Consider the following 25,060-nt stretch of genomic DNA (forward strand, 5'->3'; position numbering starts at 1 on the left):
TGAATGGGTAAAAGAAGGACTGAGCGGTGTGGCTATGACACCGGACTACAGGGGGTAGTATAAACAGTGATTTGTTGGCCCATCAGAGTTTAATTGTCCTTACAATAACTCATCATATATGACATATTTTGTATTTCTCTTGTCTTTCTCTTAGATTTATAAACCTGCCTGCAGGCACAGTGTTTTTGGATGCTGAAACACATTCGTAGCTATAAATGGCGATAAGGCAAAATTTCGCGTCTCTTTGTGATTTCAAGTCTTCCAGTGGTACATCTGCTCTTCAAAATTTGACTTCACAAAGTAGAAAAGTTCAATAACAATGTAGATAATACCATAATGTGCTGACATTGCAAAACAGTTCAATTAGTTTGCGTCCTTGCAATCATTGGCACAGAAAAGTCCCACCATACCAGCCCGTGTTCCAAGAAATCTACCATAGAGCAGTTCAAAATCCATTTCGGAAAAAAATTATGGACATGTAGAATGATGAGATGAATATATAAATTTGCTATTCGCCTCACTGTTTAGCTTTCTTTTTCTTCTGTTTAACAAATTCCAAATTTAGCTTTATGAATGGGTTGGAAGGTAGGTTTTTTATTGGCTTTTACTTGAGGAATTATCTTGAGGTAAAAAAATATGATATCGGGCAGTAAATTAGCCAAATCTATTTTCAATCTTTGACCAGCATAATTTCCAGCATTTTCAGAAAGTTTTAGAGAAGAAACACGTAATTGGGGCAAAAACAGGCATTATGGTATTGGCATCGAGAGCATGTGGAATTGGCAAAGAAAAACGAAGAAAGAAAGACAGGATTTGCATATACATAATCGTCTTCATATAGCTACGGATACAAAGTAAGGACATAAATATCCTTCAATCTGGAGTAGAGAACACAAGTAAAAATTTATAGGAGTGGCGCGCTAGTGCGGTTATAACTGCACAAAATTTGTAAAACCAGAAAAGTTCTATTGACACACATTAACATACACGGTAGCGATTTGTTGGACCACTAAAGATGAAAATGTTCATACAAATTTCTGGGGACTGGTAGCATTGCAAATCAGCCTTAAGAAATGTGTTTGTTGGAAGGTACACATGCAGAGGTGGCATTTCTCTAAGGTTAGTAACGAAGAAAAGACCTTGTGGTCTACGTTACGAATCATATCTAACCTAATAGATCTTATCAATGAGTTGTGAAATTGTGCTTTACAATCAACTGCTTATTTAGAATTTCTTGTAATTCCCGTTAAAAACCATAAACTATGTAAAATGAATAGACGTGTTTATACTCTAATTTACAAAACTACAACATATTTTCAGCTGTACTGAATCATTGCTATGCTTACATTCTCAAGATTCTCGAACAATGAATGGGCTAATAACGTGGGCGTCGCTGTTGACTATGGTTCCGGGGATTTTCTGCTATAACGTCAAGTCTGCTATAACAAAGCAGTTTGCTTGATAAAAAATCATAAAAATGCGACAATGAAAGCTTATGATAGCGCTGGCAAGCGTCGTCTGATTCAAAAACATTGGTTTTGTCATATTTGTGTACACATAATCCCAAAAACCAATACATGAATCGACGTTCTTATACTAAGTTTTTTGGTAATTACTAGCTGGCTGACAAACCCTACGAAGAAATTGTCGATTTGACATAACTGTAGCATTTGCCTGTTCATATTTTGATGAGTCAAACTTAGGTATTGCAGACTTACGGGGAGTGTTGGGGAGAAAATTGTAGACAAGTGATTCCGCGGGGAAAAGGAAGATACAGGGGGGTTCTCTTCAGGGATAACTTGGTCTCCTTTTTTTGAGGTTAAAAAATGGTGCCTTCAATTAAAATTCTCTTGACCAACTGCGCAACAGTACCCATGGCTGTAGATTGCTATGAGAAAAAATAAAATGGGAGTACGGTATATTACAATAAAGTTATTTAAAATTATATCTAGACTAAACTAGTAAGGTAACCTTGCATTTTTTACCCATACAACATACACATAATGCATTCACCAATAACTTAAAACAAATGTGAAATCCAACCAAGATAATCAACTTTCATCGAAATTCAAGCCATCTTTATGTGAAACGGAATCATAAAACCACGAGGTGAACTTGCGCAGCTGCGAAGCAGCACTTTTGGACTGCTCAAGCAATTGCTCTTTCTCAACTTTCGCAACCTCAAGTTCTTCCATAAGTTTCTCGTTTATAGATTTCTCCTAAAAAGGAACCATATTTTATAAAAATAACATTGACTGAAAAGATCGCATCTGCAAGTAACCAATTTCGTCTAAGACTTATGATTGCAAAACGCAACCGAATCTACAAAGGGTTATGACTGGCTGGCTATAGCCACTGCCAGGCTAAACAAAGCAAAGTTAATGGCCCTTGTATTATAACAACGAGTAACAAAAGGGAAATACGATCATACCTGACTAAGTAATAAAACACCAAGAAAAAAACTAACTCCAAACTAACTCCAAACTAAAAAACTTTACTATCATTTGGTTTTCTTTTTATTCCAGTGGGGTAAGCTACATCGTAACTGACAACTGAGCTACATCAACAACGTAATATGTTGGTAAGGTTCAAATGATTAAGCAAATTAATACTTTTATGTCATTGTTAGTGCTTTCTCGACCCTCTTCGACCAAATATTTTGCTGCTACGCCCTGCTTCTGATAAAGACAAACTCTAACATGCCAACAAAACACACACATACACATATACACACGGTACCAACACATCAACACGAAAGCGAACTTATTTAGCGAAACACTGACACACGCACAAACAAATAGACATTCATATGGGGATTTAGTAACAGCTGTTTCGGCCCAACTAACTTTGCAAATTGAGCTACTTCATTAACAGGACAATACTGCTGCAGCAATTAGGTCAACATACAGATATAAGGTAACCAAATGCCGATAAGAAATGACAGAAAACAAGCTGAAAAACCACAGAGCTAGGCCTAAAGGAAGTGATGCAGTGACAAGTTAATAGCAACACTCCAACCAAAACTGTGTTTACCTTGATTAGCTCCCCGGAAAGGACCGACAACATCAATCGAAGGTCTTCTTTGCTCGAAGTGCTTAACTCTTCTGCACGCTGAGGGGCTAGGTCCAGACCTCTAACACTAAGTGGTACATTAACGACTAGAAAAGACGAAGACAACAAATCTTAAACAATTTACTAGACAAGAGACAAATTGTAAAACGAAAAAGCCACGACCCTGCCACATAACATTATAATGATCAACAAAGTGGACACACAATGGACGTTGTTGGAGTAGAGGAACAGGATTCAAGACCAAGCAGATAGAACCTCAAATCAGCTAGCTCACTTCAGTATATTAGCCAAATGTAAATTCAAGCAAAGTTTGGAAATATTTTAATAATATTTCGCCTGTTTTGTGTCCATTCAAAACACAACGGCTGCTACACTGTCTAGCACAATGATAAACAACCAGAACTTCACCTGAGTCCTTAACTAGAACTCCTTGGCACTTAAACATCGTTATCTGCACCCAGGACACACCATAAGAGACAAAAGTAAACGAAGCTAATGTTCAAACTCGTCAAATAGCAAATTAAAAGATCACCGAAAATTGTTCGAAAACAAAGATTTGAACAGGTCGAGAAACAAGCTACGAGAAACTTGACGAGTTGCTTAGCCTATTTGCGGATTACAAGAAGCGCTTGAAAACAACAGAATGCAAAGGCGAACTGATTTTACTGTTGCACAGCTTAAAGATTTAGCAGTCTGAGCAGTCATGCACATCTATTCTAAACATAACTTTAAAATCCTTTAGCAACAAGTTCATGGTCTTAATACAATATCAGTCGATACAAAGCATTCAACTACAAGAACCGCAACACCAGATTGTCCTCCTGAAATCCTTTCATCTCTCCTCGTAGAGGCTACTACGACTCGCAGAGGCTGTTACGATTCGCAGAGGCTGCCCTTAAGTTATACAAAATGGCACTCAACACAAAATATGAACAAAAAACTGTTAGAAAAAGGAAAATGGTGAATTTTTCTGAGGATATAATATGAGATCCTTCAATCCAAAAGATTGTTACCGGCCATTACACCCAATTGAAAAAAAAGAAAGGGGCAAGAAACCCGAAAATAAAGGTTTATGAAACATTGCGAGTTAGATCCAGGTTAATGGTTAAAAACTCATGTCTGTATAACAACTAGAATAAGATCGCGAATTGCTACTGAACCAGAACACCGCCATCAAGACAATGGAGGTCGTTTATCCAAAATTACTTGTGCCAAGTTTCACAAAGACACTTCTAAGCTAATTTCATTTCAACTTTCAACAACAATCCTGGCTTAGTTTCTTAATGCAGTGGATCACAAAACTTAGAAGAAATTTTCATCAAATCTGCCATTGTGTTGTGAATCAGACTGACTGCATTTTAGTAAAACAAAATTCAATGTCGCTGAAGCCTACCCATATTTGACAGCTCTGCTTCACTGGCTACAATGATTAAAACATCTTAAATTAGAAGTTAATGCAACTTAGAAGCAGATAAACATGGCTAATCCTACACAGAATTTTGCATTAATGAATTAGCTAGATGTCTTGCGGAAATTTTGCACGAATGAGTGAAGCAGTCCTTGATCGTTGCTCAATAAATAAATATTGCAAATAAATATTGCTTCATTTCACGATTGTTACTGCAAGGGAAAACAAGATCTACTAAAGAATTCTCATAAAAAGGCATTCCGCGATAGGAAAACGGAGCTCACTTGTGCTTAAGGCACTCCCGCTTATGTAAACATAAACGGACTGTTTATAAAGGAGTGTTGTTTGCAACCTTACAATTAATATGATTAAAGATAGCAAAAACACAAACAACATTTGGGGACTCACCACTGTTTTGAATGCTCTTTTTGAATTTCTTTCCTCGGCCTGGCAAAGTTGTCATGCCTCGTTCACAAGCATCCATCCACAATGGACTGTTTGGTGCGACTTCCAAACGCCCAAACTTTTCTTGCTCGTTTTCCATTTCAAGCTTCGGTCGTACTGTTACGCTTATTCGCTTCTTCACGGGGGTTTCCTCTGGTGTCGACGAGCCTTGTTTAACTTTCTCAGTGTGACTAGCCCTGTGTCTTTCAAAACGGTTCGCAATACTACCCCCTTCGGTATTTTTGCTCACGCTTTGGTAGGAGCTTCTTCGAACCCAAGGCGAAGATGAGCTTATCAACGATATCCTAGCCTCGCTTCGGGATCGCGTACGATCATTACCTCTGTTTGGTGTTGGAGAATCGAGTGAATCCTTTCTTTCAATATTTGAAAACTTTCCTACTAATTCTTGAACGCGCCCGCCACTTTCCCTAGAGCTGTGAGAAGGCGAGTCTATGCTAGACTGCCTGCTGGAAATCCTTGAATATCCTTTTCCTTTATTTTCAGAATAAGCAATAGTTTTTCTTGAAACTTGCACTGAACTTCTCTCTGATTTCTGTTTTCCAGCAGTAGAAATCACGCTGACAGTGCTCTGTTCCTTTGGCGTTTGCACGTTTTTACTATGTTCAATAGACGAAGAACGGTACAGACTCGAACGCTGATCGGGCAGACTGGACAGAGTGGAATGGAATTCGGTAATAGCGGCCTCTAAACTCTCCTCTGCTTCACTTTTCTTTTTTTCCAGTGAATCTTGGGAAGGTGGTTTGAATTTTTCGAAGGATTTCAATCGAGTTCTTCCACTAGATGTTGATCTTTTTGAAGCAACCGAAGCCAACGAGCTGGCACCACTTTCTTCATCTGAGCTGTCAGTAAAATGCTTTGATGACCTAGATCTTTGACGATGCTTTGACTTCTTCTTTCTTTTTTCTTCTTTACTGGCTTCTTTACTGGCAGTTTGATCTGTACTCTGTTGATCGCCATAGGAGGTGAATCCGAAAGCCTGATCAATTTTCGCAAATGTGTCATTAATGCTTTCTTCAGTGTACAGAAAAGAATCAGTTGAAATTGATCCCACACTCGCTTGCCTGAATGGAGCGTGGTGCTTTCCTAGTGTCGGCTCGCTTTCAGCCGCAATATCCTCCTGACTTTTTATTCTGCGATTCAAATGGCTTGAGTAAGGAGTACCTTCCTCTGAATCACCGCCAACGCTACTCTTTCTACTTAACTTCCTCGGCATATTTCCCCGCAAAATACTCAACTGCTCTCTTCGTCCACCTTCCGGTGAGGGAGACTGGCTTTGTGATGGCAAGCGAGAGAACCCGACCAGCTGATCAGCTGAGCCCGATCGCACGTGTATCTTTTCTTTTATAACATCATTCACATCGCGAACTCTCGTTTGAACAATATCAAAATTTCGGTGTCGATCTTCGTTGTCAGAAACTAGCGATCTTTCACAAGATGCGTGAATGTTCGATTCTGAGCGGGCTATCATTAGTTTATTTCTATTTCCAATAAACTCGTATGGAAGAGTATTTGAATCGGTCTTTGGTGTCCCTTTCATGAAATTCTTTGAACCCAGAAGATCCTCTAAATTTTCGCTCTTCACTTGATAACGATGGCGTCTTGTTTCGCTACTAGTTTTTCTTAAGAGCACTCTTGGCTTTTCATCTAGACTCGAATCGTTTGAATGATGATTCGGCGACGATGCACCAGATGGTGCATTTTCCACCTTAATGTCTTTAGTTGCTTCCTTCTTGGTTTGATTCTTCTTTGCACGTTGCCTTTCGAGAGAGTTGATTGCGACTTCATACGGAGGCGGTGATCGCATTCTAGACAAACTTGCAGACGAACCATTTATTAGCTCGCTACTTTCGGACGGCTTTGATTGAACTCCATTAGGTGGAGCAGCTTTTCCCTGCATTGGAGTATCCTTGAGTCTGTTTGGCAATACAGAAATGTCCTCCTCCAAGACAGGTTCATTCTCAATAGTAGTCTTGTTTGTTCTTCTACCATGCAAATCAATAATTGGATTCGTATGTTCTAAAATGTGCTTCATATCTTTTGAAGCGCCAGGTTTTGAAGGGATTGCGCCCCTACTTGCCTGGTCGTGATACTTACGGCTAGCCGAATTTTGTATCAATGACTTGTAAAACTTAGCGTCAATGCTTTTTCGCGTATCAGTAATATTTCTCTCTAGTTCAGTCAGTTCTGGGTCAACACTGCCTGCCGAAGAAGAGTTGGATACTGTATCTTTAAGCACGATGGGTGTTCTTTGTTTGTCATTTCCAGGAACGGGGTTCTCCTCCTTTCCATTCCCAATCCCATGTGCAACAACCTCCTTATTTTGCTTTAAGATTTTTTCTCGTTTCCCATCACTTAAGTGGGTGGGTGACGTAATTAGGTGTTCTGCGGAAGAAGCTTCAGTGAATTCTAGCGACTGATCAGAGTCAAGAATAAAGCCTTGTGGTCTGGAGGAGTGGTTGTTGTTCAGCCTGTGAAAAAGTTAAGAATTGATAACCTAAAAACACCAAAATCGTACTTGACAGGGCAATGCAATTTTTAACTGAGTTCGGTTACGTGCAAAAGTTTCCCTTTTACCCAATATCAACAAAATTCAAATAAATATAGATAAACAATTCTGGCAGGACAAATAAAATAAAATCAAAATACTGTGCTTTCATGTGAAAAGCCTGTATGCCATCTTTATACCAATAAGAACGATTATCCCTTTTACGAGTATAAAGTTTTTCACCTTTGTCTGCAGTGAAACAATTTAAAAATTTCGAAAAAATGATGATAGTAGACAACACCAAAACCGGAAGAGCTGTAGGGCAGGGGGCAAGGCACCAAGAAAAAGGGTAAAATGAAAGCAAAAGAAAAAAGAAAATTCTTCAATTTTGCAAATTCATGTAGGCCTTGTGCTCCGGCGCCCCTGAATTATGCTCACATGCTCCAAAATTGTATAAAACGTTTTTCGGTTTCATAGTAGAATGTTCGAGCATTCAAAATAAATGTTGTATGAGAAAATGAGACCAATACCGAATTGCATTGTCATAACTGTTCTGCAGTCCCTTCAATCTAAGACAATGGTTCGCCTTCTTACTTACGATCTCAACAGTAAAATAAGAGCAGTACAGGAACTCAAATTTCAAAAACACTTTTAGGGATATTTGAAGAAATTTGATAAACAACACAAAGGGGTATGGACGACATCGCCACTCTTCTGAAATAAATATCTCCGTTTTAAGCATTCTCGGGGTGTTCAAGAAGAAAGTAACTTAAGCAAAGCCCACCAAGACTTCATTGACAAATCTATCCAATGACAAAGACAAATCTATTCACTAACAAATCACAATTTTAACAATTTCTTTGTTGAATAAAACGTAAAATTATCTTGTCGTCAATGCAACTGAACAAGCTAAGACAAAGAACGGAAAATAAAAGCCAGAAGTTATCTCACTCACCGACTGATGGAATGGGGGGTGCTCTGCTTTATTATGGCCTCGATTGTCGTCATTTTTTGTCCACCAACGCGAATTGGAGTCACAGTTTCAAAGTCAAGTGGGATGTTTTCGCGGGAAGACGAGGAGCCCGATGTATCTGTGGAATCTTGGATTCTTTCCGAATAAACAGAGGTCATGCTCGAGTATCGCTTGAGATTGCGCGTCGATTTGTAACTGAAAGGATAAAAAAGGATGGCAAATGAGTGGACACGGTAGATTAAACGACTGACAATCTAGTACAGGAATAACAATTTACTATGAAAATGCAAAATCAATGCTAAGCCATTTCGTCAAGCCAACGCACAAACATAAACTAAAGATGTACAATCGACTATTAAAAAAGTATTGTAATTAATCAAAACACGTACTTTCTTGGTTGTCCATCGGGTAACGGGGGGAGCACAACAACTCTTATACTGCCTGGCTTACGCAGTGACTGGATCATACGATCATGTGACATTTTGCCCACCAGTCTTCCACTTATCTGCAAAATTAAACACAAAAACATCACACAAAGACGCACAATAAACAGATCGAGTGATGGACGTTATGGATATCACCTTTGCTCTTTGCTCATAACAAAGATTAAATCATTTCTAAATCAAACTTTAGATAAGCAGTATCTTTAGAAGAAAAATATTTTTTTCACCTAAACTTTTATCTTTTTGTCTATCGATCAACTAGTATTCCAATCAGGGGTTCCCCTTAAGGTGAAATAGTTTACTCAACGGGATCCGTGTGTATAACTGCTAACGTAATGACAAGCTGAGACCGTCTAGCTTCTGATTTCGATTATAAGTCATTCATTCATTTGTTAGGATATTTAGAAGTCTCACTTCACAACCTGTTCTGCTCTTCACACTCTAATAATTTTGCTCTGGCGAAAGCATTTATTCCTATATCCACGACAACGTTATAGAGAAATGTTTAATCCCGTGTAAAAAATTCTTATAGCTTTATTTAGCTTCAAACAGCGCTAGATGTTCACAAATGCTAGGCCTACCTCTAGAAGGCGACTTCCTTTCCTTAAACCAGCTTGCCATGCCATTCCGTACGGCTCAACTTCTGCAACAAGCCCTTCATAAAAGACGTGAAAGCCAAGCTGTCCATTGCCACTGCGACGCAATGACATATCCTGTGTCTAAAAAGTACAAAGGGTTTCCATTATTGTTGTGACAAAAAAGATTATCGAATTTACCTCACATTGAAAATTCAACAATTTCAAGGCAGTTGGGTATCTAATGATCTCAAATATTTTGCTTTCAAAAAGCTCAATTGTTTCGATGTTTGTTTTTCTTCTTTTTCGTCACTTAACCAATATCATGACTTCAGCATTCATATATGCAATTTCTTTCATCACAGTATCACTGGTAAAGCTCGGTTCAGAAGCTGTATCTACGATACTGATCAGAGTGGTCTAAACCCAATTTTTGGAAGGTTTATCTTTGAGATAAAACTTGCTTCCAAATCTAAATGGGTATAAGAAAAATGAAGGAGCATTACCTGGCATCCTGGTGTGACTGCCTTTAAACGATTCACGATAAACGTCATTTCATTGCCATCGTCTTCGACCAGAGTGAGATTCAGCCCCTGCCCGTTGTTGTAATACAATCGCATGCTACAAAGCAAACGAGTTATGTAATGTGACGGACCTACCTTCAGAAAAGCTTTTAACGTAATGTAATTACTCAGAGATAAATCTTTATTGACAGTTCTTTAAGGTGGCAATCGATATAGAAAATCAAACTTGCATTTCAATGAATTTTTTCAATCTGCCAGAATAGCAAGAAGGTATAGCAAAATATCAAAATTAAACAAAGATGAACTATAGACCAATACAGAAATGGACATATAATAAGATAGAAACAGTAGGTCTGAATGAAACTTTGTGAAAATCTCATTTAAAAGGCATTTCACTAGTACCTGTAACCAGAAATCCTCCACCCTATCACGGACTTGCATGTAATCGTCACAACATTCTCCTGTTTAAAACAAAACATTGATATAGGGCACATGATGAAGCAAACAGACACACAGCAACGCAAAAATGCAAAATGAAATGATGAGATATATAAGTCACCCGAAAATAAGTCGGCATCGAGTAAATGTCGGCCTCCAGATTCCTGGGAAAAATTTCTGAAAAATTGATTGGGCCTGAAAATGAGTCGATCCCGGCATTCCGATAAAGGAAAAAGATTAGCGACACTGATTAACTTAAACATCTTTAATCAAGGAAAATTTGATGCGGCAATGGTTTTAATACTCAGTTTCTGCAAATAGTTCTTCAAATAAATTACGCGTTTAACCAACAACTTATTTGCGAGCAGAAAGAGATAAGAGAAATGATTCTGCTGTTTTGGCACTTTTTGTTCCGAGTAGAAGTCGACCCCAGATTTTGGATTCGCTTTTCGTTTTCATGAATGCGACAGATACTCGGGTGGATACGGTAGCTCTTAGGAATACAAAGGTAGAATTTCCACAAAAAAGTGCCGGAAAACTCTGCCAACGAATGAATTGAACATTAAACCGGGACAATGGCGTAGCCCTACTGCATACTATTATCAAACTTACAAAATCAATGCAGTAAACATACCTTGGTGACTTTGTCCAGCAATACGATAAAACTGGTGGAGACAGCGATGAAGCAAAGCCTCGATGTCGCTGCATTTTCAGCATCTACCTATAAGGGATATTTATAATCGAGGTAACTTCAAAATGCCGTCAATTGTGTAGATATCATCCATAAAAATAATCATTATGTTGTCTGAGTGACAATAAATGACAACAAATTTACCTTGTTAAAAATACACCATATATTCTGAAAACGATTAAAACAAAGTGCTAAACCGACATTCAGTTTAGAATATAGAAGGCAATTTGTAGAACTTAAGATAACAGAAGATGACTGCTGAATTCACAGCGTCGCAGTAATCTTACTGCTGAATCCTTAAAAGCGCTGCCAGCAGTAAACATTAGCAGAAAAATGAAATGCGAAATCGAATAATAAGGGCTGCTAAAACAGTCAGCCATAGAGGCCTAAATTGCATACGAATTTTCAAGAAATTACATAAATTGTTAGCAGTAAGTGAAGTAGCGTTCAGGAGAGAGCCAATAGCCTATCTGACTTACTTTGACGGACCAAACGAGGCTGCCTTGGCACCACACTTCAGGGTTACATGGTGGATGAATCTTCTCTCTTTTCTTCACACTTAGAGGATTGAATTTACCTATGATATGAAGGCATAATCCGTGATGCACTGCTGCAAAATTCATATCAACAACAACAAAAGACAACTCTATCTGATTTTAACTAGAATACGATAAAGAAGCAGAAAAAAAAGACAAATGGATAATAAGGAAAATGAATGAAGAGCTTAGGATTGGCAGAATTTTTGTACAATAACTTTCCTTTATACCTAAATATATGCTGCGAAAAATCCGTGGGTAGGACAAATACTCACTGAACTTTGCGCCACCAGAGTCGACTGTCTGAGCGGTTACGAAATTCGTAGCGAGGTCTTTCAAATACTCGTACCGCGTGCGCACCGCCATGGCTGTGAATTTTTCTGATTTATGAGCAGCATTTTCAGCATTTATTACTGAAAACAAAAAAGGTTAGAGGAAAATTAAAGACTACTTGCACGCAGACAATTTTGTTTCACTTTCTAAATCTGATAAGGGTTGTCTTAAGATTGCTATTTCAAATTCTCATCTGTCTCAGTCGACAAAAACAAGCTGCATATTAGCAGAATCACGTGACCATAACCACCGATCTTCTACTTAAAGGCTTGAAGGGATATCAGCAATTGCAGGAATTCTCATAACCACTGGCTAATCTGCGCATCTCCAGACACATTTATTCACTCGATTGAAATCTGGATTAAAAAGCCACTTACTTTTTGATAACAAAAAGTCACGAAACGCCTTGTTTTTTCGAAATGTAGAATCGGGAGGAATGGGGGGACCAAATTCTGGTACATCTTGAGATCGGCTAACGGCGACCCTGGAAGGAAAAATTGTAATGAAACAGGATTATCGTTACGATGGCACAATGGATCTGATAATAAATTTACCAATAAATTATTAATGCGAGCTAAAACGGGAACAATAAAGATGGGAATTTTTCTGAAAGGATCAACTAGCTTAATCAACAACCTACTAATCCTTTTTAGCTCACCGTAAAGGTTTCATTTGCCGTTTTGAGCTATGGATTAACAAGAATCTGGGCTACACAGTGTTTTGCGTAATTCAAATAACCAACCTGTAGGCAGCGTTATTCGTATTTGGATTCTCAACCCGAACAACGATAAATACATGCTGAAAATGTGACCTAATGTTCTTTGGGGTGAACGGCTCCGCACCAGGCTCCTGAAATATCACCGTTACTATGTCGTTTCCAATGTGCCGTTTCCGCAAAAGCTGCAAAATTTTAATGAAAAATGTAGTAAGATACAATCATATTTTCGGACAACATAAAAATAATAATTCAAACATTTTGAAGCAGGGGCACTTAGTCGAATATTGGGGCGGGGGGGGGCAAGCATACTGTTTTAATAAGATGACGTCACATATCCCTATTGTCCTCCAAAGTATTGGAGGCGATGGCTACCCTTTCGTCCCTCGCCTTCGCCCCCTTTGCCCCCCTTTTCCTCCCCCTTCGCCCCCTTCGCCTCACTTTGCTCACCAGGTGTCCGCCACTGTTTTGAAATCTGCAAACAGATTCTTTAAAACGATAGAGTCAGTTGGCCAGAAATGCTCCGGAAAAGGAAATTAATCGTCCTTGCTGAAGTCCCTCCATTTGCTTGAGAGAATTCTTAAAGTCTATCTTACAGCGTCTAATTTATATAATTTCAAAGGTTAACTCACCTGTTGCTTGTTGTTAGGGGTCCATGGCAACAACGTAGAAACGTGAAACATGATTTCCCTGTTTTGAAACTTGGTATACAATGAATATGTTCCAGTAGAATCGTCTGAAAGAAAACAATGAAGATAGTGAAACATTGTGAAGGCTTGGAACATCATTCTCCACGTCTCATTCTCCACGTCTCATTCTCCACGTCTCATTCTCCACGTCTCATTTTTCGTTCTATCAATCTGTTTTTTAAGCAGACTCTACTACTGGACATAAAGGTAAAATCTCATAAAAGTCATCTTACTTTTGTTGTCAAGTTGTGCTCGATAGCCTTCAAATCCTTTTAAGAAGACCTTTTCACCAATGACATCCATGAACTCGTCAAAAGCTGGTCCATGATGTTCTAGAAAATAATTACAGATTGTCAGAATAAATTGTAACTAGTTTTTGATCCATTCAAGAACTCAGATCACTATGAACATGACATTCAAGTTTTGATTGCATCCATTTAGTCGATAGTTTTGAAGAAAATTCATGTAATAAATATGAACCTTGTCAAGCAATAAATATACTCATTGTTCGTTCACAAAAACCTTTCCCACGGAAAAAGAAAATTCAGAAATACCGTTATTGTACATGTCTTCTTCTGAGCTTTGACCTGCTTTGCAGTACAGCAAACCAACTTTGTACTGCAGTGATAACTAAAAGAAAGCCATACAAAAATGTTTCTTGTCCGCATAGAACAATATACTTTCGTAACAGATACAGTTTTACGACTATCGAGAAAAAACTTGACCATTCTATATTTGTATGTATGCATGTTTGGCTAATAAAAGAGAGTGCGAAAATAAGAAAAAAGCCCTCAGATCTTATCAGCATGAATCAAGAGGATCAACCAACAAATGAAAAAAATAAAAAGTAACAATAACTATTTGAAATGTTAGTCTAAACAAAAAACGTTGAAACAAAAAAGTTTTGTTGTGTTGATTTCCTTCAAAAATCGCTTTTCATCACTGGGCTTCCAGGGGCCATTTTGACCACATTTTGTCAACGAGAATCGAGAATCGATAATATCAAGGACCGCTGCCATTTAAATCAAAACTTCTGCAATCGGCAGATAACAGACAAACGAGTTGTAAATAAATAAACAATGAAATTGTGATTTAATTATAGAAAACGAGGCATACCTGTTGCTCATCGAGTTTTTGAAGGTGTTCAGGAACCTTCGAAAGAAAATAGAAAGGAATTATTAAGGAAATTAACTTTTCCTAATAATAACAAATGCACTTTGAAATTTGAACAACATTCTTTAAAAACAGAACATGATCTTGCCTTTACACAACTTTATACCTACAAAATTTACTTAATCCGAAAATTACTTTCTACGTTTTTGGATTACCTTCTGAATGCCGTAAATCAAAAAGTTTTTACAGCAATTATGGTGTTAGCTTTTCATTTTCTTTGTTAACTAACATTCCATTCTTTGCAATCCATATATCAAAAACAGCATAATAAGCAAACTCTGATGTACCATTTTTGTATCCATTGCTCGATTCATTTTTCATTTAAATCAATACGATAATAATTCACTCAAATTGGACTTGATAAATTTGGACAAAACAAGAATATGGACTTTATAAATTCCAATCAACATTCACCATTCAGTTCCATACCTTTGGCCCAGCCATTGCTAATTTCAGACAACTGATCTGAAGCTCAGGAAAACAAAACTCCAAAATGTCACGTGGTGGAAGGGCTCTAGATGCGCCATGTCTCGTTGTTGAAGGAATTGATTCTTCAAGCACAGCCCCTCTGAATGTTGACAACTAAATTGGAAGAGCTAGTTGTTAAATTATCTATAAAGCTTTATTGAATGAACTGTAACAATGCTTGATTAAAATTACATAACCTTTCGGAAGGTGTTCAAGGTGTTACACTTACAAAAACGCATTTATCTGATACCCCAACGCATATCTCACTGAATTTCCTCCAACCGACTATACATAATTCTCATTTGAATATAGGTACAAATATCACAAAATGTATGAAGGTTCATTATAAATCACGTTAAACATAAAAGATTACATTTTTGCTACCAAACACAAAACAACGCAGATGAAACAACTCAGGCAAACCTCTGTGGTCCTAAGTATGATCCTGTATTGGTATTTGTGTGAGCTGCTCTTTGTAAGCTCCTTCGGATGGCCTAAAACAGCCATTTTCTCGAGATTCTCGCGTGCAATTGTGATACAAATAGGCCCGTACTTCTCATCAATTCCTAAATAATTCTGATGATCTAAAAAGATTAATGAGAAAAAGTTGATGGTGAATAAAAGTTAAATAAACGAAGGATACAAAACAAAATATTTCAGCAAAATACACAGTAAAAAACAAAACAGAAGAAAGCAAGACATCATTAGACATCTAAGGCATCTCACAGTACCTTTTCCGATGAAAAATTCACGGTAGTACATGGCACCCAAGTCAATGTGCTGGAAATCAAATATCCGTTTATCAGAACGCTTTGGCCGATCCCAAAGTGAGATCTTTGAACCTTCGTTGATAGACTCCAATATCGTGACGTCATTTTTCTGATCGAGTTCGCTGGTAGACAGGCCACTACCGAATATAGAATCTAAGTCATTATCAGTTGAATTAAGCAGCTCGAGTGATGGCGTCCGATTCTTGCTCATTGACGTCCATACTCGGCTCGACATGTTACCACGAAACTTTCCAAACAGTTTATTCATCTTATCTTCTTCCTGATTCTCAACGGCTCCAATTTCGTTACAGAAAAACGGGCAGCTCTCTACCAAGTCATTGCTCGCGCCATCTCCGTCCTCAGTGAATGAATCTGTTCGGACTTTTTCTGTGCTCCCTGAATCACTGCCATCCGACTTTTTCTTCTGACTTCGCATAGATGCAGCTGATGCTCCGGTCGAGACATTTTTTGGCCTACTGCCACCATCAGCGTAAATGGCCTTAAGCACTGCTGCATTCTCCAATTCAAACAAAATACTCTGCACATCAAAATGTGCCAATGCCTTTTTCGCATTACGGTTTTCCGAACCCATGAAGGGAGCAATGCCGAGTTTTTGCAGAACCGACGCATTGCCACTGTTGTTGCTTTTCCCTCGTTTCCGGATCGACAGCTTGCGTTTCGAAGCATTTCTCTTCTGCTTGTCAGTTACGTCATATTCGGAATTGTCTTCGTATGATCCAAAGGCTGGCGTTAATAGGCGACTTGAATCAACACGCGAATTGCTGTCAGTTTTTGACTCAAAGCCCCGAATGAGGTGAGAAACGCTGTGAGAAGGGGTGCCTGGTTCTTCTTTTTCTGACATTTGGGAATCATACGATCCGGTCCTTTGCCCATTCACCATTGCCACATCTGCATTATAAACCGGTCTCCCGTCTATCTTGGTCGGGTACTTCAAACTGATATCAGTTTTGGTCCGGTATGTTACAGAATGATGCTCTTTGGTCGATCCTGTAGAATGACGTAGTTCATCCTCCCGCTTAAAAGGTTCCTTTGCAATCTCGAAAGGTTGGTTGCGAAATGAGTTCGAATAGTTAATCCTTTTCTTTCTAATTTGTTTATCACTGCCATTGACCGGCATTTTTAGTCAGGACCAAAGTCATTGAAAGCCCTACTTTGTGAGGAGACGTTTCAATTTGACCTTTGCGAGTGGGTTTCATACCTCACTCTACTTGAATTCCGTCTGCTCTTCTTCTTCCCACAGCCTGCAGAGATACAAAGACTAATTACGACAAAGGCTCAACGGCTTTTAACAAAATGTTTAACAAAATATAAAGAGAAATGAAATATAATGAAAGGTTCCTAATTTAAATAAACGTACAGATTTGCGAACTGACACCTAAAGGTATACAAGCAAAGGTTTATAACTAAACCACTTCAGCAGTGGAGAATGAATTTTAATCATTAAAAGTTGCCCCAATGAATAAAAACTATAGCAACAATTGTTTATTCTCTACAACTTCTGATTGTTAATGCTACCTAATAACATACACTTTCAGAGAGATTCTAGTGTAGCAAGTTGTTGCTATAATTACAAGCATTCTGGACACAACCTGAAGGTTTTTACCAACAACTGTAGTTTTCTAATGTTGTATGCTGGGCTTGCTTGTGTCTGCAATGTGTCAAATCAGGGCAGCCAACAGTCAAATCAACAGATTTAATATAATTATGTAATAACAAAAGGTTTTGCTTTAACATTTATAAGTATATCACACACTACAATACGACAAAATTTAAAATCTGCGTCTTCAACCGAACTTTTGCGAGCTTGAGTCTCAATTCGAATCTGGTTTGCAGTGAAGTAAGGAACATCATTAAAGCTTTTTTTGATATTGAATTACCGTGAATTGAGTTCATTAGCAAAAAGAACCGGGGATGCACATCGATGAACAAAGCCAGCTTTTTTCTTGCACATCCAGATGAAATTAGTGGTGCAAAATTATAAATTCAATTCAATGAGAACATTTCATAAAATGGTACATCCCTGTAATCATTGTGAATGTTGTAAATGAAATAGATGGTGGACAAGAATTTAATAGATTTTATAGACAAAATATTATAATATTTGGAGCACCTGTAAACGTTAATGATGACTTTGATCGTTTTATGGTGTGAAACTTTCTACATGATGATTTTAAACATAATATGTTAATGAACACAATATTTAAATCATTGCGGTTTGAACACATTTTCCTCTACAAAGTTAGTGTCTATAGCATTCTAGAGTTTACTTTTTCACGGAAAATATACATGCTTTACAAGGACTGAGAAAAGGAGGTGCATCTAATACAGGGTAAGACATGCTAAAAACTATTTTTTGCAGAATTCAAACATGGAATTTATAAAGAATGCGTCTTATACACAGCAAAATATGGTACTTCTTTAACATTTTCTGGTCTTATCCTCTAAAAGGGGCATTTATGTACCATACTTAACTGAAAAGGTTATATTTGCTAGTCATTATTTGCAGCACCCAATGTTAGAACAGAATTATGGTATTTTTTTGTAAACATTTGTAATTTTGAACTGGTTATCCTGTAAAAACATTTGTAATAATAATAATAATAATAATGATGATATTCAGAACAATGGAAAAATCCCTTTATTAAGCTGTAGAATCTTTCCTCGCAAAATGTAGCACTTGGATAGAGATAGATAACCATCTATTTCTGAAAAGTTCATAAGTTTTCTGACAAAATAGCAGTTAAGCTTAATAGAGGGGTTTTCGCCCCCTCCTCCTATCTATGGCACTGTTTGTGTGTCAGCATAAGAATCTTTTTTAAGAAATTTTAAATTTTGATGACCACATAACCCAAAAAAGCACTGAGAAATACTTCTAAACAAGCAAAATCAGTTTAATATGTCAAATATTGGGTGAATATGGCCAATAAATAATAAAGTCATGAACAGAGACCAAATTACAGAAAAACCCAATAAAATATGTTAGTTGGGTGTGGTAATTTATCCAAATAATGCCAATATAACAAGTAAATAAATTAAGTACCAAAATGAGTGTTAACAATGTATTGTTAAAAAAGGATGTTTTGGACATTAACACTATTTCAAGAGACCAAACTTTATTGACTTGAAATTGTCAATTGATCTTTAAGATGTCAATTGACAAGTAAACTTATCCAACTGGATTTTTTGAACTTTTTTTATTTGCTGTATCATAGATAATTAAACAAATGCATTGCTTTTTGCTATTCCTTGAAAGCTTTTCTGTAAAAAAAGATGTCAGGGGGGGGGCTGAGCCCAATTAAAAACTTCCCAGTGATTAATGTTGCTGGCAAGACTCCAAGCTTATTTTCCTTATTTCCTTCCCCGGGCCTGCAGGTGACCATAAAGGCATACCTGCAAACTTACTTGTTCCTGACAAGATATTTTCCTTCAGTTTATCTTTTTCAAAAAAATTTCAAGCAAGTGAAAATACATGAAATATGGCTAAAATGTATTTGAATTAATGTCAGAAAAAGTGTTAAGTTAAGTTAGCAAATTGTTAAAGTTGAAATGTTAAAATTGCTTCTACCTCAAGGAGGTCAGTGCAGGCCTCAGATAGGCATGTATGATATGACATTCCAGTAGTCAGGCATGTATGATATCAACAGTGAGAGAAATGCTTTTAAGGCCATCATGCAATAGAAAGGAGATTTCTATAGGCCATTTCAATTGAGGAATTAACAAAAGTATTAAGAGTTCCCTCAAATAGAGAAAACTGAAAGTTGTTGCATTGAAGATATTTTTTATTTCAGTTTCATTAAATTTTAGTTGAAACTATATGGGTAGTATCATTATTCTACTAAGTTTGTAGGATAAAACAGGTCAGGTCATCCTTGAAAAGGTGTCTGATCATACACGCACACCACCATGGCACCCGCCTTGTTTCCCCAAGAAATGTGGTTTATAGCACGTCTCATCAAGGCTGAGTTACAACCTTAACAAGAAACATTCATAGGCCCTGTATTCAGCTTCCCAATCTGACAAGAACTTTTTGCCTGTTCACATGTTACAGTGTATTAATTTAACATCAGATTCAAAAGTTAACACAAGAAAAGAGATGCATTGGAATGGCTTCATCCCCTATAACAGCATTTTCATTTTGAAAAGTGAAAAAAGTATTAAACATATCAGATTGGATAGTTTTGGTGTAAAAAGAAGGCCAATCCAGTATGAAACCAATTGATTTGAAAACAGTATTGCGTAAATAAGGGCTTTTTTTACTGCACAACTTTCACTTTTATCTGTCTACAAAGAAGAAAATGTATGTTTTGTGCGTTCATACCGCTCACATGAATGAAAAAATGTCCCTTTTGTAGTTTTACCATTCAGACTGCTTTCGTTCTTAAGATTTGTTCGAAGTGTTTTCAGAAAACATCCAGGGGTGGTTACTTCAATAGGCAGTGGACGGGCATGTGCCATTTTGGAAATAAGAAAGCATACCATAAAATTTATAAATTTCCCAAATACCCTACCCCAAAATTTAGATACCATATGAAATGCATACTCTTAAATTTCATTCAAACTGAGATTAATATTTAATGCTGGCCCATAATTGAGAAACAATCCAACTCCATCAATGTAAATGAAACACCTTATAAAAAATTATATATATACCTTAAAAATTTAAGGTCATGCTAAGAATCAAGGCCAAAATTTTATGACCATGATTGATTTTACCAAAATGGATACCCCAAAACTTATTTTCAACTTGGAAAAGGTACCCCCAAAAAAATGGCACATCCTGTAGCAGTGGATGTGGATTTTACCATTGACATTGCTTTCGTTCTTGTAAATTTTTTGGAGAGTTTTCAAAAACCTCAAATTTTGTGCACCCACATTGGTCCAGTGTGCTTTCAAAAAACTCTATCTTGGAGGATATCCACTTTTGATAGCATTTTGAAAGCCCTTTGTGCTTGTGTTCTTTTTGTGCTTTATAATAGTTTGCAAATCATTTGAAGCGCTCTCGAACGGCACAAACAGTGGCTCCCCCAACTGGGAATTGAAAGCCCGCAAATTGAAAACCAGATATGAAATCAGTCATAGCGATACCACTGCTGCTCATTTTGCGAGTGAAATAACGAACAAGCTTAAAATGCACATTGTACTAAACAAGAAATTATGTACATATGCTCAAGTTAAAACGGTTTTCAAATTCGAATCTTGACATTGTCAAAGACTTTAACAAAAGACGATGCCTTTCACGGTTAAGACTAAGCGCTCATAATCTAGAAGTAGAAACTGGCCGTTTTGGAAAAAACCCTATCCCTAGAGAAGAACGACATTGCAGTTTCTGCTTAGCGACAAGTTTAAGGGTTTTAGGAGATGAATTTCATTTACTCATGGTGTGTCCAGAATTCGCTGATAAAAGGTGCTATCTCTTAAATGAACTCCAACGAACAGCCCCTAATATAAAGCAGCTTACAAGTTGGAATCAATTTATCTGGATATTAAAGGCAAGAAGACTTAAAATGTCTCAATTTAGTTGCCACATTTCTATATAAATGCTTTGAAACAAGATTGAAAGAACAGTAGAACAATACTGATTCCCAAGATGTTCAAACCCCGGATTCTAATTATTAGTTGATTATATAGATTTTTCGCTGTAAAATAGCTTTTTGATATTGCGTATATTTAATTGTTCGTGCTTTCGTAATTAAAAAATTGTACTATTTAAAATTGAGTTCATATAAACGTTTGATAAGTTGTTGTAGAGGTAATTCTATTAACTTTTATTGTTATTTTTATGTTGTAATTAGGTTAGAGGCCATCTTGGCCTAGATACCTTTTTAATAAAAAAAAATAATAAAAACTTAACATTCCATTTGCAAAATAGCTTGGAAAAAAGAAAATATATACCCTTGTGCAAAATAAATAATCTAAAAATCGGTGAAAATTTTCAAATTTTGTAGTTTTAATAAATGTATTAATACTTCACTATGCTAATACAGGAATCACACCCTATTGCATCCCTTGATAAGAACAGCATGAAAGAAGTTAGCTAACTGAAAAAAATCTCTAAAGCTCCAGGAAAGTATGAAAATAGATAGCCAAATTCAACTTTAACTGGAAATGTTATTAAGGTTTGTTGAAAGGTGATAGGTTTAAAATATCAATTTTTTTGCCTTAGGACATTTAGAACTAAAGTAAATAAAGAAAGTTTAGATTTCTGAGAGTGACAGCACTGTTTCTTAGTATAAGTTATGATAGTGTTCTCAAGCAGGTTTTTTCCTTTATTAGCCTTGCCAGTTATACATTGCCTGAAAACTGTGGCGAAGATAATTTATAAAAACCTTATCTCTTTCACTACTGAAATTAAAACTAGGTAAAATCAGACAGCCATGAGTACGAACCTGCTTTTAATAACCCAAATTCATCATGAAATTGTATAACTTGCTTGGCACTTAGACCTATGCTGTTCGTAAATTCACACTGCAGTTTTACCGTCTGCTTACAAGATTTACTGCATAACAGTTTCCGTAGTAAACAGAATTCTGAATAGTAATTTTTTTGGCATATGTCAGTTCCAAAGAAGTTTTTTCATCTTTAACTGCATTCGTTCATCGCTTACCCCTAGTTGTCAATTAGATCTACCATTTGCAAATTTTTCAAATAAGCAGCTGTCAAGTTGCCATTGATTCGATGTTATGGTCTAGTTCACTTTCGAAGAAACTGCCAACTGAAAACTCGGTGACTGGCAAAAGATTTGAAAAAACATAAACTGATGCATCAAAATAGTGCGTGATTGACGATTGTACTGACATACCCGGTTTAAAATTGAAATGTTGGATATTGTTTATAAATCAAATTTAGGCCATGGGTCATTGAGCTGCATCACCAGCAAGGTTCACTAAATATCGTAGGTAGAATTTATTATCACATTTTATGCTCCAACAATTAGGAATTTTCACATGACTTAAAATTAAACTTTGGTTAAAAACAAGAAATGTCGGGCAAAAGCGAGTAAACATCCGTATAATGTGCAATGTTTGCCGGTCCTACTTGTCAAACAAGTAAGATAACTGCCTTGCTTTCCCAATTCCTATCTGGAACTGAAATTCCTTAAAGATGAATCTGGAAATAGGTTCAAATAAACTTCAATCAGGTAGCGATCCATGACTGGTCTTAATCCTATGACAGGACATTAGAAAATCAAACCACTCACACCCATCTTTGATATGCACTCCTTGCTGTGAAGCAATTCAGAAGAAAACGGACTAATTGCGATTTGATTTTGGTGGTCATATACGACAGTATTCCCACAAAATCTCATTCAAAAAGTTTCGAAACTTATCTGTAGAAATAATGTTTATGAAACGAAGCTAACTGAAACTCAAACGACATGTGTTTGTGGAAAACTTATGGCGAAGTGGTAATGCCATGGATAGCTCATCATCACCATAGTTGTAGGCCTAAAGGTTATAAATTTAACGTCAAGGTAAGGCACAACTCACCTGGGACTCACATTGAGCTGTATTTCCAATGCATCGAAGATCTTGGCTCACGTAACACAAACGCGGCAATACAGCTTTAATTACCCATTCGCTGTATCAAATTACAATAAAAAATAAACCTTAAAATCCAAGATAACCAAGGTAGTGTTCTCCCTTGCGGCATGCCAATCATTCCATACTCCTCCGCATAACCACCTTCGAAAAACGGGCGAACGGAAATCGATCTCACTCACATGCAGGATTAACCAAATGACATCCCGTAAATCCTCGAATTGACCCCCCCTCCCCTCAAAAAAGCCCTCCTCGAATAAGCTTCCACCCTAAAACTACAAATTGTCAATAAGCCCCCCTCGAATAAGCCCCCATGCTAAAGTAAATTCTCGAATTTGACCCCTCCATTTGACGATTTTTGCCACCTGAGGTGGCCTATGGCTTCTTTTATAATTACCACAACAAATTCATACTTTTGGTAGCAATTAGTTAAATGATCATAAATAAATTCCTACTAAAAAACGAGGTCTTTTAATAATGTCTTCTTAATTTCTACAATAAGTTTATATGCCCCCCTCGTATTAGCCCCCCCCCCTCGAATAAGCCCCCGTCCAAAAATATCAAAATTGAATAAGCCCCCAGGAGATTAATTCGAGGATTTACGGTACATGCATGCAGTCAACTTACGACCAATGATATAGCATTGTGTTATACAACTAGTTTTGTCTGTCGTGGATCATGTTTGTGGTTCGTTTTCGTTAATGAGGATGTCTTTCGATGTTTGCGTCAGTCCATTTTGTTTGTCATCGTGCCATCGTTATTTTAGTTGTTTTTAGTCATTCGCCGTTAATTTGTGTCATTAGGGTTTTGTGTGCGTCACTCATGTTGTTAAAAGCGTATGTTCTTTCAGTGAAAGTCCAGTCGAGTCGAATTTGTCGTTGAACGAAGTCGTTATGTTGTAATCATTGATTGCTGCTAATTTATACTATTCCTGCTGAAGAATCTTGCTTTAAAAAACGTTATTGCGAATTGGAGTCTTGTTTATGATCTTTATCTGCCCTGTAAAACTTCATAGTTTTACAATTGTCTACGACGTTTTGGGATCAGTGGTTACGACTCGCTTCAGCTCCAGCTTCAAGAGTGGCTGGGGAGGGGGGAGAGGTTATGATCATAAAACTGTAACCTCTAGGGGCTTTGAGCTGAATATCGATCTTCAAAAGTTCCAATTTGGTGTTCTACTTAGCTTGGTCACCTCCACAGGGCCCACGTAACTGGGAGGGGACCAGAGGCGCCATCGCCCTCACATTTTTGTTAAGAAAAGATTTTTCCAAAAAGTGCCCTGATTTGAAGCACTAAATTCAAGTTAGAAATTCGTGGCTTTGGCCCTACTCTAGTATTACCAATGCCACTTTGAGAATGCCCCTGTTAAGCCAATCTCCTAGTAAGCTGGACAAATAAATAAAATATGAGAGTTTCCCAATTAGAGAGAGACTGTACGATTTCATTATAGAAGGAAACACCTTATGTAGATTTTTTTAAAACCTTAGGGGATGAATTTTTGCAGATGTGGTTTTTTGCACATTTCGGGATAATTGATTTTCATGGATAAATCAAAGCTTAATATTTCACAGAAATCTAGCAGTGACTGTCACACACATAAGACAGCTAGAGGAGAATAATCTAGAAGGTAAAAAAGTGTACATTTTTAAAGGTTTAAAGGTGCATAAGGCGTTTCTTGGCTGCCATAGGGGGTGGTGTTAGTACTGAAAGAAAAAGGTGTGTTAAAAAGAATACCGTGGTGAA

At 37.2% G+C, this 25,060-nt stretch overlaps 1 protein-coding gene across 2 annotated transcripts; it reads right to left on the reverse strand.

Annotated features, from left to right (window-relative positions):
* Positions 1-812: 812 nt before the first annotated feature.
* LOC135681326 (uncharacterized) lies at positions 813-23,455 on the reverse strand. 2 transcript variants are annotated; one of them, XM_065195741.2, is made up of 21 exons: positions 23,267-23,455; positions 15,720-17,020; positions 15,412-15,572; positions 14,950-15,102; positions 14,464-14,499; positions 13,902-13,977; positions 13,581-13,679; positions 13,291-13,394; positions 12,686-12,843; positions 12,321-12,427; positions 11,886-12,023; positions 11,554-11,651; positions 11,018-11,104; positions 10,348-10,406; positions 9,928-10,042; positions 9,428-9,565; positions 8,793-8,908; positions 8,386-8,598; positions 4,889-7,413; positions 3,034-3,158; positions 813-2,219 (listed from the first exon to the last, which is right to left on the reverse strand). In XM_065195741.2, the coding sequence occupies exons 2-21, from the start codon at positions 16,894-16,896 to the stop codon at positions 2,052-2,054; spliced, it is 5,853 nt and encodes a 1,950-aa protein (XP_065051813.2). In that variant the 5' UTR covers positions 16,897-17,020; positions 23,267-23,455; the 3' UTR covers positions 813-2,051. The 2 variants fall into 2 exon arrangements, with proteins under 2 accessions (XP_065051813.2, XP_065051814.2); XM_065195742.2 differs by lacking the exon at positions 3,034-3,158.
* Positions 23,456-25,060: the final 1,605 nt, after the last annotated feature.

This window comes from Rhopilema esculentum, chromosome 12 (assembly GCF_057945365.1).
Source record: "Rhopilema esculentum isolate cy_ngs chromosome 12, ASM5794536v1, whole genome shotgun sequence".
Classification (NCBI taxonomy): Eukaryota; Metazoa; Cnidaria; class Scyphozoa; order Rhizostomeae; family Rhizostomatidae; genus Rhopilema; species Rhopilema esculentum.

Excerpts from the sequence above, each read along its gene's own strand:
- LOC135681326 (XM_065195741.2), bottom strand. The coding sequence starts at position 16,896 with ATGCCGGTCAATGGCAGTGATAAACAAATTAGAAAGAAAAGGATTAAC. Across the intron at positions 13,395-13,580 it reads AGCACAACTTGACAACAAAA|ACGATTCTACTGGAACATAT; the intron begins GTAAGATGACTT and ends GTTTTCTTTCAG. Across the intron at positions 10,043-10,347 it reads TGGAGGATTTCTGGTTACAG|CATGCGATTGTATTACAACA; the intron begins GTACTAGTGAAA and ends TTTGCTTTGTAG.